This window comes from Leopardus geoffroyi, chromosome B3 (assembly GCF_018350155.1).
Source record: "Leopardus geoffroyi isolate Oge1 chromosome B3, O.geoffroyi_Oge1_pat1.0, whole genome shotgun sequence".
NCBI classification, from domain to species: Eukaryota; Metazoa; Chordata; class Mammalia; order Carnivora; family Felidae; genus Leopardus; species Leopardus geoffroyi.
In genome coordinates this window covers 33,340,487-33,361,208 of record NC_059337.1, presented here as the reverse complement: position 1 = coordinate 33,361,208, position 20,722 = coordinate 33,340,487, and the positions used below count along the sequence as shown (strand labels likewise).

At 43.4% G+C, this 20,722-nt stretch overlaps 1 protein-coding gene and 1 non-coding gene across 4 annotated transcripts in view; both read right to left on the bottom strand.

Moving 5' to 3' along the window:
- Window positions 1-18,913, bottom strand: part of ADPGK (ADP dependent glucokinase) — a 28,791-nt gene extending 9,878 nt beyond the window's left edge. The window contains exons 1-3 of one of the 3 annotated variants that reach the window (XM_045449158.1): window positions 18,605-18,913; window positions 11,789-12,014; window positions 10,443-10,505 (exon numbers count right to left, since the gene is read on the bottom strand). In XM_045449158.1, the coding sequence (XP_045305114.1) occupies window positions 10,443-10,505; window positions 11,789-12,014; window positions 18,605-18,831 (516 nt within the window). In that variant the 5' untranslated portion in view covers window positions 18,832-18,913. The remainder of the gene's footprint in view (window positions 1-10,442; window positions 10,506-11,788; window positions 12,015-18,604) is intronic. The other 2 variants (XM_045449157.1, XM_045449159.1) reach the window with 2 other exon arrangements.
- Window positions 18,914-20,193: 1,280 nt separating this feature from the next.
- LOC123584490 lies at window positions 20,194-20,338 on the bottom strand. Its single transcript, XR_006705460.1, has one exon. It is a non-coding gene; the product is annotated as a U4 spliceosomal RNA (small nuclear RNA).
- Between the last annotated feature and the right edge of the window lie 384 nt (window positions 20,339-20,722).

The window sequence follows — 20,722 nt, the reverse complement described above, 5'->3', positions numbered from 1 at the left end:
CCAAGTAATACAGGTTAGGTACCTATGTAGCTGCTGAATCTCCTACACCCTGCTAGGGACTGAATATTTGTGTCCTCCCCCAAATTCCTATGTGGAAGCGTAACTGCCAATGTGATAGTATTTGGAGACAGAGCTTTTAAGAGGTAAGTAAGGTCAAATGAAGTCATATGGGTGGGGTCCTAATCCAGTAGATTGGTGGCCTCCTAAGAACGGGAAGGGGGAGATAGAGCTCTCTTTCCAGCATACCCACTGAAGAAAGGCCATGTGAGGACACAGCGAGAAGGTGGCCACAAGCCAAGAAAGCAGCCCTCAGAAACTGGATCCTGTTGGAACCTTGATCTTGGACTTTCCAGCCTCAGAACTGTGACAAAATAAATTTCTGTTGTTTAAGCTGCCCAGTCAATGCCATTTTGTTGCTATGGCTGTCCAAGCAACCTAAGACCCACCCCACCTCCACTTTCTTTACTCACTCACGTCCTGTATCAGCAAACTGATACGGGATGTTGTCTGCTCAAAGCTGCCAGATAAAAGCAATTGTTTGACTTTTACACAATATAGAAAAAAGCCTCCCTAATCACAGGACCCAATTCGTGGAATCAGGCTCTTTACTGCACTCAGCTGTTATGTGAGCGGGCTAGCCTTCCAGAGATGGGAATTAAAGAGCACACCTCAATTCAGCAAGCTGGGGGGAAGGTGCTCTGCCACATTCCCCAAACCTTTTCTTCAACTCTAACCTGGGCCTCTCCCTGGCTATTCCTTCAAGAAGTCATTTCACATCTGCTGCTCTTCCTCAGTTCCCATAAGCTGCTGCTCCTGCCCTGACAGGTCTGGACCCCACTCCCAGCCAGACCAACAGGCTCAAAACCACCAAACAATGAGGGCTTGCACAGGGATGTAAAGGAAAGTTCTCAGAGATGATCAACACCACTTCAGATTTAATATGCTCCACCCAGAAGCTTCAAAAGGCATTTACTTGCTAATTAACTGCTTGTTGGTACAACTACCACTTTACTTCTTTTCTCTAATTCCTGGCCAGAGCTTCAGCCTCCAAGATGAGGCAACAAGGGCCAAATTTACCCTCCCGCCCAAAACAACCACAAAAAAACAGACAAAATACTTGGAAACAATGGTTTTCAAAAACACTTAAACATTTAGCAACAAAGGACAATGAGCCATAACAGGAAAGAAAAATAAACCCAAAACAGAGTAAAACGTACAAATGCCCCATCAATAACCTTAAAAGATTTTCCAGGTATACACAATCTGAAAGAATTCATTACCAGCAGACCTGCACTACAAGAAATGTTAAAGGAAATCCTTCACGCAGAAGGAAAATGATACCAGATGGAAATAAAGACCTAAACAAAGGAATGAAGAGCACCAGAAATGGTGACTCTGGATAAGCACAGAAGACCTTTTTCTTATTATTTAAACCCCTTCAAAAGATAATCAACTGCTTAAAGAGCAATACTAACAACACAGAATGAGGTTTACAATATACACAGAAGCAAACCATATGACAATAGCACTATAAAGACCGGAGGGGAGAAATGGAAGCACCTATCTACTATAAAGTATTTACATTATACATGAAGTATGATATCACTGACAACAGACTGTGACAGCTAAAAACATACACTATAAATCTTAAGGCAACCACTATAATAACAAGGAATTATAACTAATAAGCCAAAGAATATGAAAGCTAGAAAATAATTCAAAAGAGTGCAGAAAAAGAGGAAAAAGGGAAGATAAAGAGCTTGGACAGAGAATAATAGCAAGATGTCAGATTTAAAGTTATCTAATCTATTAAGAAATACATTAAATGCAAATGGCCTAAACAGTCCAATTAAGAGAGACTGTCAAAGTGGATTAAAAACCAAGCCCCATGTGGTGCCTGGGTGGCTCAGTTGGTTAATAAGTAGCCGACTTTGGCTCAGGTCTTGATCTCATGGTCCATAGTTTCAAGCCCTATGTCGGGCTCTGTGCTAATAGCTTAGAGCCTGGAGCCTACTTCAGATTCTGTGTCTTCCTCTCTCTCTGCTCCCTCCTCTGCTCACACTCAGTCTCTCAAAAGTAAATAAACATTAAAAAAAAAAAAATTAAAAAGCAAGCCCCAAATATATGTTGCCTACAAGAAATATATTATTTATTAACTAAACTATGAAATCTAAGTCACCATTTTATTTACTTTGCAACTACCAGTATGTTGTTTTTATCTGGTTACATTATTACTATTATTTTTTATTGAAGTTTGGTTGACATACAATGTTACATTAGCTTCAAGTGTACAATATAGTGATTCAACAAGTCTATGTGTTTTGCTATGCTCACCACAAGTGTAGCTAGCTACCATACCTCATCCAGACGACGCTATAACAATGCCATCAACTAGATTCCCTATGCTATACCTTTCATCCCCATGACTTTTTCATTCCATAACTGGAGGCCTGCACCTACCACTCCACTTCACCCATTTTGCCCATCCTCTCACTGCCCAAGCAATACATTTGAAATAAAGACATCAATAGGGAAAAAAGAGAAAAATGGGAAAAGATATATCACACTAACACTAATCAAAAGAAAGCTATGATAGCAAATTTTAATCAAAATGGATTTCAAAGAATATTTCAAAGAACATAAAATGACTTTCCTTATGCTTGGCAATGATAAAGGGGGTCAATTCATGAAGAGGATATAACAATCATAAATAGTTATACACTTAACGACAGAGCTTAAAAATACAGAGCAAAAAGGTATAGAACTGCGAAGGAAAAAAGTCTACAAGTACACATGTAGTTGTCAATACCTGCCCCACAATAATTAATAAATCAAATAGACACAAAATCAATAAAAATACAGAAGACCTGAACAACATTCCCAACCAACTTGGTCTGACATTTATAGAACTTTCCATTCAACGATAGCAGAATATACACGCTTTTAAGTGCACACGAGACTTCACCAAGATAGACCATTTTCTAGGCCATGCAAAAGTCTCAATAAATTTAACAGGAGTCAGAGAAGCACATTCTCTGACCAGAATGTAATGAAAATAGAAATCAATAAAAGAAAGATATCTGGAAACACCCCAAAATGTTTAGAAATGAAATCACACACTTTTAATAGTTCATGGATGGGCTATCAAACAGCCCATCTCAAGAAATCACAGGGGTATTAGAAAGCACTATGAACTGAATGAAAAGAAAAACACACTGTATGGACAGCTGAGGATGCAGTTAAAGAAGTATTTAAGGGGAAATTTATACTAAATCCCTATATCAGACAACAGGAAAAGTCTCAGATCAATGAGCTGGGCTTCTACCTTAAAGTAGAAAGAGAAGAGCAAGTTAACATAAAAACTAATGAAATACAAAAGAAAAAAATAATAGAGAAAAACTGATAAAACCTAAAGCTCATTATTGATTAAAAAGATCAATAAAACTGATAAACCTCTAAGCAAACTGATCAACGGGGGGGGGGGGGGGGGGCAGTGGGGGGATCATGAGGGGAACTTGCAAAGTATAAAGATCCTGAGCTCACCTCCTCCCACAGATACACCGAGGCTGCAACTGCATATAGAACAACTCTTCCTGAGAATGACCTGAAGAGCAGCAGGAACAACTCTTCCACATTAAAGACATAAAGAAAAAGACATACTGAGAAGGGCAGAAGGGAAAGAGACACAGCCTGGTCGTGAACCAAATCATCGATGTGCTGACCCGCAAGTAGGAGGGATATCACGGATGTGGCGGTCTTCCCTGAGGAGTGAGGGGTTCAAACCCTACACTGGGCACTCCTTGCCCTATGGATCTGCATGGGAAAGAGAAGCCTCCGTAGTATCTGGCTTTGAAAATCAGAGGGGCTTAACTCTGGGGGAGCAGGAAGGTTATAGTAAATGGAGACTTCACTATTAAAGGGCCTGCACAGAATCGCAATCACTCCAAGACCCAGTGCAGAGGCAGCGGTTTGAGAAGCACCTGAGCCATGGAAGACACTTACTAATTTTAGGACATGTGCTGGAAGGACAGGGATCTGCAGGAACTTTCTCTGGGAACAGAAGCTTAGCAGGTACCATTTTTTTGCCCTCCTTCAGCCTAGCTGGCCTGACGCTAAGGAGCAAAAGTTCTAACACTATCTATCTACTTTACTACAACTGCTCACCCTGTTCCCACATTCTCCTGCAGACCTCTTCCGCCCAGCCTGCCCACCCTGGCAGGCACCTGTCTGAAGTGGCTCTTGCCCACCACACCTGGTAGGCAGCCTCAGCTGGCATCTGCAACGCTCCAAAGCGACTCTTGCCCCAGGTAGGGGCAGGCCACCCCAACCACCAGTACCCCTCATAGGCTAGGCCTCTGAAATAGCTAGGCAAAGCCCACCCACCAGGGTGCCTACAGCAGTTGCATCCCAGACACAATGGGTGGATGCGTGCAGCCCACAAGGCAACGCTCCAGAGTGCCTCTGCTTGACCAGGGGTGACTGTACTTGTGGGCCCCGAAGGATACCTTCTACATAAGGCCACCACCTTCAAGAGCATAAGATGTGGCTGAACTACCTAATATATAGGAACAAATACAGAGAGACAGAAAATGAGACAGAGAAATATGTTCCGAAGAAAGAAGTCAAGACCTCAGAAAAAAACTAAGTGAAACAGAAACAAGCAATCTACCTGATAAAAGAGTTCAATGTAATGGTCATACAGATGTTCACTGAACTTGAGAGAAGAGTAGATGAACTCAGTGCAAATTTCAACAAAGAGACAGAAAATAGAAAAAAGAACTAATCAGAACTCAACAACAGCTGTGATGAAACATACACTAGAGGGAATCAACAGCAGCTTGGAGGTCACAGAACTGATCAATCTCAGAAGAGACAAAGGGGCAGAAAACCTATTTGAAGAAATAACAGCTGAAAACTTCCCCAACCTGGGAGAGGAAACAGACATCCAGGTCCAGAAAGCACAGACATCCTCAGACAAGATGAAGAAGCCAAGGAGGTCCACACCAAGAAGCATAATAATTAAAATGCCAAAAATTAAAAATAAAGAGAGAATCTTAGAAGCAGCAGGAGAAAAGCAACAAGTTAAGCACAAAGGAACATCTATAAGAGTGTCAGCTGATTTTTTCAGCAGAGACTGCAGGCCAAAAGGGAGTGACATGATATATCTGAAGAGCTAAAAGGAAAAAACCTACAACCAAGGAGATTCTACTCAGGAGAATTATCATTCAGAACTGAAGAAGATAGTTTCCCAAACAGAAGGAGTTCACTACCACTAAACTGACCTTCCAAGAAACGTTAAAGGACTTCTTTAAGTGGAAAAGAAAAGGCCGTAACTAGAAGAAAATTATGAAAGAAAAAAACCTCACTGGTAAAAACAAACATACAATAAAGGTAGTTGATCAGCCACTTATAAAGCTAGTGTAAATGCAAAAGACAATAACAGTAAAATAGTAAGATCAACTATCAAACCCCTGGTTTGTGGGTTCGAGCCCCGTGTCAGGCTCTGTGCTGACAGCTCAGAGCCTGGAGCCTGCTTCAGATTCTGTGTCTCCCTCTCTCTCTGCCCCTCCCCCACTTGTGCAAGCTCTGTCTCTTAAAAATGAATAAATGTAAAAAAAAAAAAAAAAAAAAAACCATTTTTTTAAAAAAACTAATAAATAAAAAAAATTTTTGCATAGTAAAGGAAATCAAAAGAATGAAAAGGCAACCTACTGAATGGGAGAAGATATCTGCAAGTGATTATCTGATAAAAGGTTAATATCCAAAATATATAAAGAACTCAGGGGCACCTGGGTGGCTCATTTGGTTGAGCGTTCTGACTTCGGCTTAGGTCATGATCTCAGTTTGTGAGTTCAAGCCCCGCATCAGGCTCTGTGCTGACAGCTCAGAGCGTGGAGCCTGCTTTGGAATCTGTGTCTCCCTCTCTCTGCCCCTTCCCTGCTCATGCTCTTTCTCTCAAAAATGAATAAATGTTAAAAAAAAAAAAAAAAAAAAAACAAGAAAAATGACAAAAAAAAAAAACCTCCTACAACTCACACCAAAAAAAAAAAAAAAAAAAAAAAAAAATCTGGTTTAAAAAATGGGCAGAGGGGGGCGCCTGGGTGGCTCAGTCAGTTAAGGGGCCAACTTCGGCTCAGGTCATGATCTCGTGGTTCGTGAGTTCAAGCCCCGCGTCGGGCTGTGTGCTGACAGCTCAGAGCCTGGAGCCTGTTTCGGATTCTGTGTCTCCCTCTCTCTGACCCTCCCCCGTTCATGTTCTGTCTCTCTCTACCTCAAAAATAAATAAACGTTAAAAATAAATAAATAAATAAATAAATAAAATGGGCAGAGGACTGGGACACATGAAAAGGTGCTCTACATCACTAAGCATCAGGGAAATGCAACATAAATCAAAACCACATGAGATCATCTCATGCATCTCAGAATGGCCAGGATCAAAAAGATAAGAAATAAAAAGGACTGACGAGGATATGGAGATAAAGGAACTTGGGCACCACTGATAGGAATGTAAACAGGTGCAGCTACTGTGGAAAACAGTACAGAGATTCCTTAAAAAATTAAAAATAGAAATACCACATGATCCAGTCAATTCTACTTCTGGGTACTGACCCAAAGAAAATGAAAACACTAATTCAATGTTTGCTGCAGTATTATTTTCTGTCAACTATACTTTAATTAAAAAAAAAAAAAAAAAAAACACAGAAAAAACAAACCGAGATGGGATGCCTGGGTGGCTCAGTCTGTTAAGCAAGTGACTTGATTTCAGCTCATGTCATGATCTCACAGTCGTGGAATTGAGCCCCGTGTCAGGCTGTGTTGGGCATGGAGCCTGCTTCCGATTCTCTCTCCCTCTCTGCCTCTCCCCCACTCATGCACGTGCTCTATCTTCCCCTCTCTTTCAAAATATATAAAAAAAAAAAAAAAAAAAAAAAAAAAAAAAAAGATGAACTTCTCCCCAAAAAAGACAACATAAATTACCAATATGCAAAATGAGAGAGATAAGATCACTACAGATTCTACAGACCTTAAAAGGATAAGAGATAATCTTATGCCAATAAATTCAACAATTTAGATGACATAAATTCCTTCAAAGATAAAACTATCAAAGACAATACCAGAAATACAAATTCTGAATTTCTCTGTATCTATTAAAGAAATCAAATGTGTTGTGAAAAACTTTTCCACATCAAAAACTCCAGGCTCAGAGAGTTTCACTGGTGAATTCTACAAACACTTAAGGAAGGTTATCATACCAAATCTATTTAAAGTCTTTTTAAAAAATACTGAAGTATCTCCCATCTCATTCAGTATTACCCAAATACCAAAACCAGGCAGATACACAAGAAAAATACAGACCAATATCCCTCATGGAAATTGATGTAAAATTTTTAAGCAAAATTTTAGTGAACTGAATCTAGCAATATATAAAAAGGAAAATACATCAGAACCAGGTGCAGTTTATCCTAAGGACACAAGGTCAGTTTAACATTTGAAAACCAGTGTAATTACCACATACCAAACTAGAAAAAGAAAACCATACAATCATCTCAATAAATGCAGAAGCAGCATTTGAAAAAATCCAACATCTATTCCTAATTCTTGGCTAAATAACATAAATACACTTACTAAACGCACTCTTTCTCCTTGCAGTCTGGTTTCTATTCCACCATTCCACTAAATATACCTTTGCTAAATTCACCAGGGTCTACTTCTGAAACACAATATAGCATGGTGATTAAAGAGTGTGGACTCTGGAGCTATACTACTTGGGTTCAAATCCCAGCTCTGTCCCTTACCAGGTGTGTGACCCTGAACAGCTGTAATTTCTCCATGCCTCATTTTTCCTATATACAAAATGAAGATAATAATAAGACTTCCCTTATAGGGAGTTATGAGATTAAATGAGTTAATATATATCTAAAGCACAACAGTGAACGGCATTTAGTAAGAACTATGTAAGTGTTAGCTATTATTGTTACCTTTGGAAAATACCTAGCACTTAATCTCTGGTTGTTCTCAGATGATCACTCTTTCCATGCTGAGAAGCATTTCAGCAGTTTATTTATTTTTTTTTTTCAACGTTTATTTATTTTTGGGACAGAGAGAGACAGAGCATGAAAGGGGGAGGGGCAGAGAGAGAGGGAGACACAGAATCGGAAACAGGCTCCAGGCTCTGAGCCATCAGCCCAGAGCCCGACGCGGGGCTCGAACTCACGGACCGCGAGATCGTGACCTGGCTGAAGTCGGACACTTAACTGACTGCGCCACCCAGGCGCCCCAGCATTTCAGCAGTTTAAAGTAAATCTGAGAGTGCAGTGTGAGCGGTGAGGTCATGGCAGAGCTAGAATGTGAATCCTGGCTCAATCATTTACTGGCTAGGTGTCCTGGGGCACATTGCTTAACCCCTCTGGACCTCTTTTGTCATGTGTAAAAGGGTAATAGTATTTTATTTCTTCAGATTGTTGTGATGATTATGTACATGTCTCTTTTCTGGCCTCAATCTCCTACTAAGGCCAGGCTTATTTTACCAGGATGCCTTCCAGCTGGACTGGGCTTAGGCCCAGGTTTTCCAGAAACCAACAGTAAATGCTCTTCTCTGAAGAGGTCAATGTTGAAAGGTCAATCTTGTATTCACCCAGGACTTCTAGGGTGTTGTCCTCCCAGAGGCCAGAATGACATCTCGGGGTCAGGAGGGTGGCCTTTTAGGAACCAAGATTCTGATGGGAAGAGCCTGGGCCCTAATGAGCTTATAACTGATCTTTTCTTCTATCTATTAACTGGTGATGTTTGTGTAAGTCAGCTTTGGAATTTGTCATCTCTATTTGAGAGTTAATTACTACCCACAAAGACAAGTAGCTGCAAAAAATCTGTATTTTCACCCTCATATTTCATGAGAACTTTAATTCTTATTAAAATGCCAATGTTGGGGCGCCTGGGTGGTGCAGTCGGTTAAGCGTGCGACTTCAGCCAGGTCACGATCTCGCGGTCCGTGAGTTCGAGCCCCGCATCAGGCTCTGGGCTGATGGCTCAGAGCCTGGAGCCTGTTTCTGATTCTGTGTCTCCCTCTCTCTCTGCCCCTCCCCCGTTCATGCTCTGTCTCTCTCTGTCCCAGAAATAAATAAACGTTGAAAAAAAAAAATAAAAAAAAAAATAAAATAAAATGCCAATGTTCGGGGCACCTGAGTAGCTCAGTCGGTTAAGCGTCCGACTTCAGCTTGGGTCATGATCTCACGGTCCGTGAGTTCGAGCCCCGTGTTGGGCTCTGTGCTGTCAGTTCGGAGCCTGGAGCTTGCTTCGGATTCTGTGTCCCCTTCTCTCTCTGCCCCTCCCCCACTCAGGCTTTATCTCTATCAAAAAATGAATAAACGTTAAAAAAAAATTTTAAATGCCAATGTTCACACTTTAACATGCTCTCCACATCTTTGCACATCCATCTCTTGGTGTACAGTGTGGCTCCAGATGAATTTTTTCCCCTCAAATAGCTGATTATCTGTATTTCTGAATATATCCCTGGGGTCTTGATTCTGTGCCCCTGACCCACATTTCTATTTTCAGGCTGGTTCTCCCAAACTTGAGGACTGTTTACAGTGCCCCCCCCACCCCCACCCCCCATCATCAGTAGCCATATCTATTTTGTACTTCTCAAGTTTGTTTACTCCAGAATCATCATTGTTAAGTCTATCTTCTGTGTCCTCACATAGAAGTGATTCCATTTCAGTAAGCTTTAGATATGTCGTTTCTCCCCTTCTGGCTGCTCTAATCCAAACCTTAATCATTTTACAGTAGGACAACAGCGATAACCTTGCTGGCCTCCCCCTCCCACCAGACCTATTCCACTCATAACAGAGAACTCACTGACTCACGTTATGTCGAACAGAGCAGTAATTTTGAATTCTATTTAAACCAAATGTTTTAAGACTTGAAGACACCTCCTTACTGACCTTCACCTGAGGACTTCATATCCCAACACTCTGGATCCAGGCTTATCAATATAGTCATCTACATTTTCTCTCATCACTGAGTATTCCCCAGTCGTAGGTCCTGATTCCAGAGCCCACAGGCTCTTAACCATCACATGATATAGTATTTAAGAATGTGGGCTGTAGGGTCCTAGGTTAGAATAGTTCCATTTCTGATTAGCTGTGTCTTCTCTATGCCTCAAGCTTTATGTGGAAAGCAAGACAATTAAAGTACCAACAAGAGTACCAACTGGTCTCAGCTGTTGCCAGGACTGAACTAACCTATGTAAAGCTCTGTCAGGCACTCAGTAAGCACTGAAAAAACATTAGCTATTACACTAGCATTACTATATTGCCTCCTAACAAGACACCTAGGGTCTGGCACATACTAGGTGGCCCATAAATTGAATATTCATTCCTACCCCTAAATTTATTGAAAACACTAGTGAAAGATAGAAGTTTTAAACTGGGAATTTGACCTACCTTTAAATCTGAGTTGGCTGCAAATTTCTGTCCAATTAAAGCTGCATTTCCTCCTACATAGTGCTGTAAGATAGTTCAAAGTTATCAGACAATATTTTAACACAACTATGTTACCCAAGCTTAATAATTTAATTTATTGAATTTATAGTCCATTTTTTTCCCAAAACATTTTGAGGCTACCTTATAACAATGCCACACAGATGAGGTTCATAAGATCATTAACCTCATAGGTTAACCATGAGTTACAAGCAAAGGTGAAAAAAAAAAAAAAAATGCCAACCATGAAAATCAATATAACTGTCGTAACTGCAGATCAAATCTGGCCTTTGGTATGCTGGGGTGATAGTCTGAGGTCTCTGGGTCCACCACTGCCTCTTACTCCATGCGAACCTCAAGAAAGTATCTGGACCATGTGGGCCCTCTAGGCTCTCTCCATCTCTGACAGGTTCTACCCCGTAGACTGGGGATTCTCAAAACAATGTCTTCAAAACAACAGCATCATGTAACCAGGAAACTTCCCGGAAAGGAAGTAAATTCTTGAGTCCCATACATCTACTGAATCAGAAACTCTGGGAGTGGAGCCCAGGAAACTGTTTCAATACCCCCTCCGAGTGATTCTGTGTTTCATGTCTGAGAACCACTAATCTAAACCAGCAATTCTCAACCAGTCTGCTTCTCTCCTCTCCCTAACCCTGGAAACTGACCATGTCTGGAGACATTTTTAACTGTCACACCCAGGGAGGGAAGGGAGTGCTACTGTCATCCAATGAGTAGATGCCAGAGATGCTGCTGAACATCTCACAATGGGCAGGACAGCCCCTACAACAAAGTATTAACCAACCCTAAGTGTCAGTAATGCTGAGGTAAGGAGCCTGGCTCTGGAACACTAGAGCAGAGGTGAAGATCCAGCTCTCCCTTGCCATGCAACAGCTACAACTAGTTCTCTGTGCATCTGGCCTTATTCTGCTCAGGAAGGACTCAGTCATACTACAATTATTCCATGTTATCAGCCACAAGCAATACCCAAACAAGTTAAGAGGTAGGTATCTTTCCCACCTTAAAGTTGGGTAATATGAAAAAAGAGCAATTTAAGGGATGAACCAGAACCAAACTCTTAGTAACTATGCTTCATAAATACTGGCTGAATTTAACTGACTGGAAACAGTGGAGTTAATGGAAGTTCAGATATACAGTCCTACAAAAAGGGAAAACACTGCAGAACTGGATTCCCAACAATCACATTTGGGGGAGAATGAAGACAAAGCTTATCAGTTGCTTCTAGGAAGCATACAAAAAGGTATCTTTCCCCACCTTCTCTTAATTTACTGCTGGTGAACCAAACAGACCTGGGCTCCTGGGAGCTCTGATGCAATTTGGGCAATGTCATGGAAAGCTTCCTTATCACTGAAGAAGCGTTCAGCTGCCACTCCCTTCCCCATGAAATGAATGAAAGCTTCTTCCAGATCATTCCTTGAATGCAGAATGGTGTGATCTTTCCCATTCCCAGGACTCAGACCAAGCGCCTCCAAGAGCTTCACTCCTGAGAGCACTACATCCACACAGGCATTGACTCTGGAAGGAAGGAAGGAAGGAAGAGGCAGTGTGAAAGAAAAAACCAGAAGTACCTATTCTGCATTTAACAACAGAGAAGTGTTTCCAGGAACATATTCAAACAGAAAAACAGACGAAGTGGATCTGAAACCTTAACTGGGAAGTACACAGCATATGGCAGAAGGAAGAGTCTTTTATCTGGACGTATGCCAGAATATTTCTGAGGATTGGAACACAGGATTCTTTTCAATAGGTTGGCAAACCTTTGCGAGCTACAAAGAGAAGACAAGTGCTCAGCATTTTAGAATAGATATCATGATAACACAAATACAGCATTTCTGAGAAAATGCTGGCAGAGCCAAACTGTCTGGATTCACACTGGCTTTGTGACTTGGGCAAGTCAAATTTCTGTGTCTCAGTTTCCTTATTTATAAAATGGCATAATAGGGTATTTAACTTATAGAACTGTTTCAAAGATTAAGTTAATATATGCTTAGGAACACTGGTGCAAAGTAAGCAAAATGTAAGTTTTGGTCAAAAGTCAAGTATCTGATAGCCTACCTCCAAAGACACATGTGGAAGGTGGTAAAACACTAAATACCTAAATGTGTAAATACTCCCAGCTGAAACTCTTAAGAGTTCAGTGGTATCTTAAAGACTCAGGCACACCTGCAGTCTTGTAACGACTCATCACTTGGCAGGTGTTCACTGGACCAATCCATGACCTTAAAGGGCTCCTAAGAAATCAATGCTGCATCACCTGGTTGGCTCTGTGGAATCAAATTATAAAGAGTTATGGTTGTCTGGCATGGCCTCTCTCCTATGTGTGCACAGAAAAGTTCTGGCTTATATTTTTAATGTTAAAAAGCCACCCCTTAAAAGAGAAGGGTCAAATAATTTGGGTAGCTAGATGAGGACCTTCTGCCCCCCAACCCATAGTCACCTTTATTTTTGCTTCTATTGGGGATGTCATTCTTGCCAATGGGGCTAGATGACCACACAGACAGCTTGTAAGCCTCTGAGAGAACCTAGGCCCACAGAAGGCCAATAAATAGCTCCTGGTGAGAAGGGGGCTGGGCTCGCAGGTGAAATCCAAGCAGCTTCAAACCAGAAAGTATAATCATCAATAAAGAAGGGTGGAAGGACTGGATTCTAGTGTGGAATATAGCTACAATGTTTCCCTTCTAGTCTCTTAAAAAAAAAAAAAAAAAAAAAAAATCTCTGGATCTGGAAATTAACAAAGTCATTAATGGTGGTAAACCCTAAGAGGAATGAGATTGGGTAAGAGAGAGGAATTTCGTTTTTCATTAGATTTCTAATTTTTATAAGCATGTATTATGTTTATAATTGAAAAGCACTATAATTTTTAAAAGGTTCATATGTAGACTAGATATAAGGTTTACAATGGCAAGGAAGAGACACATCTCTCCTAGTGATACAAACTAACTACACCCTCTTCATAAGGATGCTTTATTTTTCCCCTATGGATCCCATGCTTTAAAAAAGATTTCTGCCTACCAATCAGCATTTAAATATTCAAATTTACTTATTCTTTTAAAATTAAAGATACATACATACTCTGGTCAACTGGAAAGGCATAATCTAAGAGTTACTATGCCCTTCAGTGTATAAAACACACTGACATTCATGTGGCAGGAGCTTAACGGTGTTTAAAAAACATCCCTTTCACAGCCCTGCATGATCATAAACCAAGCAAACCTTATAAACCAGTCTCAATTCCACCTCATACAGGGTGTTCTTTATTTCTACTGGATGCAACATTATATATCTAAAGGGTAGACTCTTAACACATCGCCTTCATATCCAGTGGTGTGCTGAGACCTTGAATAGAGTTTGATTCTTTAAAGATGGGAATGGGGGAAGTTTGCAAAAGTTACAAAAAAACCAAAAGGAACAATGTTCAGCATACTTTGCAATACAAGACAAAACAACAGAATTTTGATTTAAAAAAATGTAACTACCATAGGAACATTTTCCACCCCTAACTTAATCATGCCATGAATACAAAGGGGGAAAAAATCTTATAAAAGGAAAACATTTTATTCAGTAGCTTTTAGTCAAAAGGGATCATTGAACATCTCTGTGCCAGACACCAAACTAAGTACTTCTCCATGTGCTTTCTAGTCACCCTTTAACCAGAGCAAGACTCTTCCTCTGCACTTACCTTAATTCAACAGCATCTGAAAATGTAAACAAGCACATTACCTACGTTGCTTTATTACCAGCGGAATTAGAGAGATGGAGGGAGCAAAAGAACCAGAAGACAAAATTATGTTCATTTGACTTCAGGCAGAATTTCACAGTTGAGTACAAAAGGTATAAAAGATTGTAATGTGAGTTTGGAGAAAAGGAAGACACAGATGCAATAACTGGAAACTAAAGCAAGGCAACAGATACTGAATGTCCAAACAAGAGGAAGGACCAGAAGGACAGGGAAGCCTGGGCTTCCGTGCCCTACTGCCAGAGGTTTGTTGGGGGGCTGGGGATGGGGGCACAGTTCCCCTTCTAGACTGTAAATTCTTTAAAGGCAAGGATGGTGGTTCTAATCACCTTCCTTCTGTTTCATTATCTGTAAAATGTTTCAAGTTCTTCCTAGCTTTAACCCTATACCTGAGATATTTACAATGGGTAATCATAATCACCAGAAGATGCAGAACTGCAGAGAAGAGAGATCCAAAGGTGCAGGGGCAGTGGTCCCTGCGCTGAACTCTGGATGGTGCTCTGGTCAGAGAGAGAAGGCTGGTATTTCTGAAGCAATGCATGTGAGGCAGGTGTTTTCAGAGAGATCACACCAGTTTGCAAAACACGGTAAGATAGGCAAGTAGTTCTCACTGCTTTCAGCTGAGAAAAGCCGAGGCTGGAGGCTGACTGACATTCCAAAGGCCGCAAATGGAGGAGGCTAAATTCAAACCCAGATTTATCCGATACTGAAGCCCTTGCAGGCAGTGTGCACAAGCACAGGTGCAGATGAAGAGATTAACTTTACGTGTGGATACAGTAAGAATGTGGATCTAGTTAGAATGGAGAGCTGAAGAGAGGAGTGGAGTATGACAGGCTTCAAAGGTCAGGGAAAAGCCAGGTATTGGGGAATGAACACTAGGTTCACGATTCACTCAATGGGTCTCAGGCACCAGAGTCCGATTTTGGAGCAGAGGAGGTGGCACATTTTAGAAAGGTGTGGTAGCGTGCCCACCGCTGACCATCTTTCTTGAAACATGTCCTATCCGTTTTTTCTCTGGGTCCTTTCCACCAGCCCCCTACATGCTGGTGCCTCCCAGAATTCCACCCTTGCCATTTATTTGCCTTTCTTGCTCTCTTCCGGGGCAATCCTATCCAGTCTCTGACCTCAACTTAACCATTGGCATCTCCAAAGTCTGCAAGCCTTCTCCTCAATATGCTCCTAAACTTCAGCCTGTCAGCTGAAGGCTCAGTCTCATTTGAAATCCCACAAGCAGGCACAGTGCCCCCTCCTCTGAAATCCAACCTGTTACTTTTCAACACAAACTTGATCTCTTTTCTTAGTCTCATAGCAATAATGTGGCATGAACAAGATCGGAGCCAGAAACCGGCTTACCTTGTGACTCTGGTAGTTAACAGCTGTGTAATCTTGGGCCAATCAATATTTCTAAAGCTTTGGTTTACTTATCTATGAAAACTGGATGACAATATTTGTATCTATGTACATAAGGTTATAAAATGCCCGATGCTAAAAACTTGTCATTCTGGACTGCCTTTCTTTACCACACTCAACCTGTTAACAAATTTCACATTTAGTACACTGCGAATGAAAAAAGGCTCTTCTCTCCCTTCACCCAGACCCTACAATGGCCTCTTAACTAAGGTCAGGATGTCAAGACTTTCCTCCTTATCAACCACACTACACTGTGCATCCAGAGTGCAAGTGAAAGTGTGTGTTCTCCTGACAAGTCAAACTACAACATCCCCTCCCCCAAATGAAATTCTAGTACAAGCAGTGCAACTTCTCTCACCTACTTCTTGCACATCACCATCTTTAGGGCTAAAATCCCTTTGGGTAATGAAAAATGTTACCAACGGATGTCTGTTACCCACAAAAGTGATGTGAAACTGTCAATCGGGTTACAGCCATGGCTCAAAACCCACCCTTTACGTTCCTACCAGTTATTCTCAGCAAAGAACTTAGTCTTATTTACCTGCTTATAAACCGTTACTGCTCTCCTACCACCTACCCTGATATGAAAGGCCCTTCTCAGCATCATTTACTCACCTCTCTCTACCATAAGGTCCTTGCCCTCAAAACAGGGCCAACTTGCTGTTCCTAAACTGTGTACTTCACATTTGGTTCTCTCTGCTTAGGTGGTCTTATCCCCCCACCCCACCCCACCCCACTTCTGTGAAGAAATCCCATTTTTTTCTCCAGGGCCTATCCCATGCAGTCACTATAGCAGATTATATTGTCCAAGATGGTCACAAGATGTTTCATCCTTTTTACAATGTGATGTTGACACTCCTTCCATCAAGATGTGCTCTAAGTCCCATCCATTTGAAACCAGCTGGACCTAGGACTGTGGTAGAAGTAACACTGTGCTTTTAAGATTAGGTCGTAAAAGGCATTAAGGCTTCTGCCTGGTCGTCTTGGAACATTCTATTTACTCTGCTAGGAGAAACCTACATAGCTAGCTGCGCAGAACGCCTGTAGGTGCTCAGAATGCAGCTGAGGCTGTAGCTGACAACCACAATCAACCTTTCAAGAGGATTCCAGTCCCAGACACCATCTGACTGAAGCTGCCCCTCCAGCGAGAACTGCCTAGCAGAGCCTAACTGAACCTGAGAATCAGAAAAGATAATAAAATGACCATGTGTTAAGCTACCAAGTTTTGGGGTGATTTGTGATTTAGTAAATGTAACATCACCTTCTCAGAGCATTTTCCAAAGCCTCATCCTGGGAAGAATTAGTAATCCTTTGAGACACGAGGCTACCTTGTTTTTAGCCCTAGTTCTGCAAAGCACTTCTGATAACTGTTACAGAGAGCACTGTGTGCCCCTGTCCCCCACCAATTCGTATGCTGAAGCATTTACCACAAATGTGACTGTTTTTGGAGATAGGGACTATTTAATCTAACAGGGCTAAAGTCCATATAAGAGGAAGAGACACCAGGAGTGTGCATGCACAGAGAAAAGGCCACATGGGTACACGGTGAGAAGGGGGCATCTGCAAGTCAGAAAGAGAGGACTCACTAGAAACCAATCTTGCCAGCACCTCACCTTGATCTGAGACTATCAGCATCTAGAACTGTTGAGAAAATAAATTTCTGTTGTTTAAGCCACTCAGTCTGTGGTATACTGTTATGGCAGCATGAGCACTAATAGTAAATATATCTCTTTTCAACAAATGAGGCGGGGATCTTGCTTCACCCATTTCTGTATCAGAACCTAGCACAGACCTGACACATACCATGCAGTTGATGATTTTTGTTGAATGTGCATAAAACCAGGGAGGACAATTAAGAAGCTGATAAGGAAGTTGGTGAAAGGGCCTGAACTTGAAAGAAGAGATAAAAGGGGATATATCTGAAGAAACAATACACTGGTATTAAAAAACAAAGCAAAACGAAAAAACTAGCTAACGTTTGAGTGCTCTTTACAGCAGAAGGCATGCTAGATTACACGATTATTTTGTCTAACCTTCAGGATAACTTGGCTCTCTACCTTAGCTTTCCCCCAACACTCACAAAGAAACAGCAGAATATTTCATAGACGGCCTGCTTTTGTATGGTGCTTTAAAGGTGAAGACAAGATATTTAAGTCGAACTGAGACAGTGTTTAAAGTTTGTGTGAGGAGAACAAATACATTTTTTGGAGAGGAACACACAGAAAGGAGGCGCTGTGAGCTGGGAGAACCTTATATATGCCATGTCACTGAAGTCGGGAAGAAAAGAGTTTCAAAAAGGGAAACTCTTTAGCGCGTGCAAGACTGCAGACAGTTGGCAGTGAAGACTAAAAAAAAAAAAAAAAAAAAAAAAAAAAAGGCAGTTGAACTGGAAAATCAACAAGTCACCAGTGAGTTTTGAGAGAGTAGTTTCAGTAGAGTGGGGGTCTCCCGGACGTTCAGGAAGCGAAAACAAGGGAAATAAAGTCAGCAGTTAAAGGCAGCGGCCACGCCACTCACTCAAGAAGTTCAGAAGCAAGAGGATGAGCGCCGTAAGACCAGGTGTCTTTGACCGCAAAAAGGCAGACGAGCCGAAACAGGAATGAAGGAGACTGGAACATGAGGGTGTCAGGCTGCGCGGGATTTGCAAGAAGCTATTAGGCTGGTCCTACCAAGACGAGAGAAGGATGCAGAGGCTAGCCGAGAGCAAAAAGCAGTCTGGTGAGTCCTTGCAGCAGCGACGAACGGGGCTCGTCCTAGACGTCTGACGCTTCTCGTCAAGGAGGCAGCGTGGACACCAGCGCCGAGGGGCCTCCCGGGGACATCTGGGAACCCCTGTTTCCGCGCGGCTCTACCTCCCAGCTCCCCAGCCGCCCGAACTCCGCCAATGTGGCCCTAAGAGGCCCGGAGCGCCCGCACCTCCTTGGAGAGACCCTGAGACTCAGGCCCCGCAGGCACTCACCCCACGGCCACGCGGCGCCAACGCCGGGCCGGCCGTACAATGAGCGCGTCCCAGGCGGCCGCCAAGCGGCCCTCAGGGGAGCCGGGTCCCGGGGGCGCGGGCGCCAGCTGTAGTGAGCTCCACAGCGAGCGCAGCGCCGAGCCGGGCAGCTGCGGCTCCAGCAGGAGGACACAGCCCACCGCCAGCGCCAGGAAGCCGGCGTACGCAGAGCCGCGCCACAGCGCCATGGGGACCGAGGCGCCGCAGCGTCCAGACAGCTCCTTTCCCGGCCCGCGCCTCTTCCGTCTCTGCGTGCGCCGACGTCCACACGCGCCACGTCACGCCAGTGCGCCGCGGCCCCCGGGGGCGGGCTGGGGGCGGGGCTCCGCGCCTCTCCGCAGGCGCCAACTCTGGCGCTGGGGGGCGCGGTTGCGAGGCCCTGCAGAAGGTTGGATAAAGGTCCGAACGCGGAGCCGGGAGGCAAGCCCCGCGCGTCTCCCCACCTCCCAGCTCCATCCCGGACCCCAAACCAGAGGGGCGAGGGCACGTTTGTTTTTCCAAAACGAGGGAACAGACGGATTATGAAGAAGCGGGCCAACCTCACGTTAATCTTTGGGCCGGTCAGTGTCCCCGCTTGAGCAGCGCCTGCGTTTGCCGGGAAGGACACCAGTTACACTCCCCGTCTTTTAAGCCATCCCTCCGCGTGTGTCCATCCTCCACCGCTGATTTAACAATTCCTCTTCCTCCCGGGGGAATTAGCTCAGAGGGCAGCAGCGCCGCAGCGAGCCCCTGGGACGCGCGTGGCAGGGGATTCTGCTCCTTTAGAGGGTAGCCGAGGCCTTCAGCCACTCGAGGCCCATTCCAAGACGGGAGAGCCAGCAGTGTTCCTCCTCTAGGGATGATCACATTCAAGCCTTAAGATAACCCTCTGGGGGGGCGCTGTTCCCTTTAACAATATCAGAAAAACGCACACAGGCACACAATCTTGTGTTAGGGAGGTTATGGACTTGGGTTAAGAAAGACTGGTTTCTTTTCTTTTCCCTTGGTGGTAGGGCTTCAACCCAGGTAGGCCCTGTCTTCCTCGTTGGGGCCCTCTTTCTACGAGCCCACATTGAAACCAGTGAAGCTAGGCTTGTTGCCAGTTCCTTCTCAGTGGCCACCATGCACCTCCTGGTCTTCTTCCCTGGCCTGTTGCCATTTTTTCTCCTGACTGGCTTTGTGTCCGACTTTCCACTCTGCCTCTGACCTTTGGACTTGGCAATGAAACTTAATTTCCCTAGCTTTGATCTTGGGCTATAGGGTTTATTCCCCCACCTCCCACACTCCCCAACCCCCACATCACCTGCTCTTCCCCCTCCTGGCCATCTACCTTCTCCTAGCTCACCCCATCCAGCCCACCTGATCCCTGATTGTAGCAGCCTTTTCAAAGGAGATGTTCACACAGGAAGAGATTTGGGCTGCTATAGGAAAAGAAAGAAGCCAAGGAGCCAGTAAGATTTGCGTGGAGCCACGAAACTGCCTTCTCTAGAGTTGCCTGTCCCTTCTCTCTCCTGAGATGTGTCAAATCAGTTCCTAGAGAAACTATTCCCTCTCATGGCCCACAGTGGGCATGTTTCCCTACCATCCCAGAGATGACTGAACCAGCACCTAACTCAAAAGCAGGGAATCCACCAATGGCAGAGGACACTTCTCAATTAGCAATAATTTTGCCTCAGATAAACCTCATTGGCTATGATACTGCCCCTGCACAAAGCTCACGGAACACTTCTCTCTACTGAGAATTTGGACGGAGAGTCAAGAGTCCGTGGCTAGGTGTGTTTGTTTGTTTTTCTTTTCCTTTTCTGGACCCGCAAGATCACATAGGCTTGATGGTCAGATAGAGTTAGTTAAATATATTTCCAAGATGAAGTTTTGGGGGCGCTCAGGAAACTGTGGGAGGACCATGGAGCAGACAGTCCTAGAGATACAGGGAAATGCTCCACACCAGAGTCATGCGGAAACAAAGCTGCCTGGGGCCTTACCTTCTGGCTCCCAAGGTAGCTGCTGAACTGCCAGCACTTTGAAACTAACGCTTCTTTCCAGGCTTGCCAGAACTACCCCCGCCCCCTTAACCCCTCAGTTTTATTAAGATATAATTGA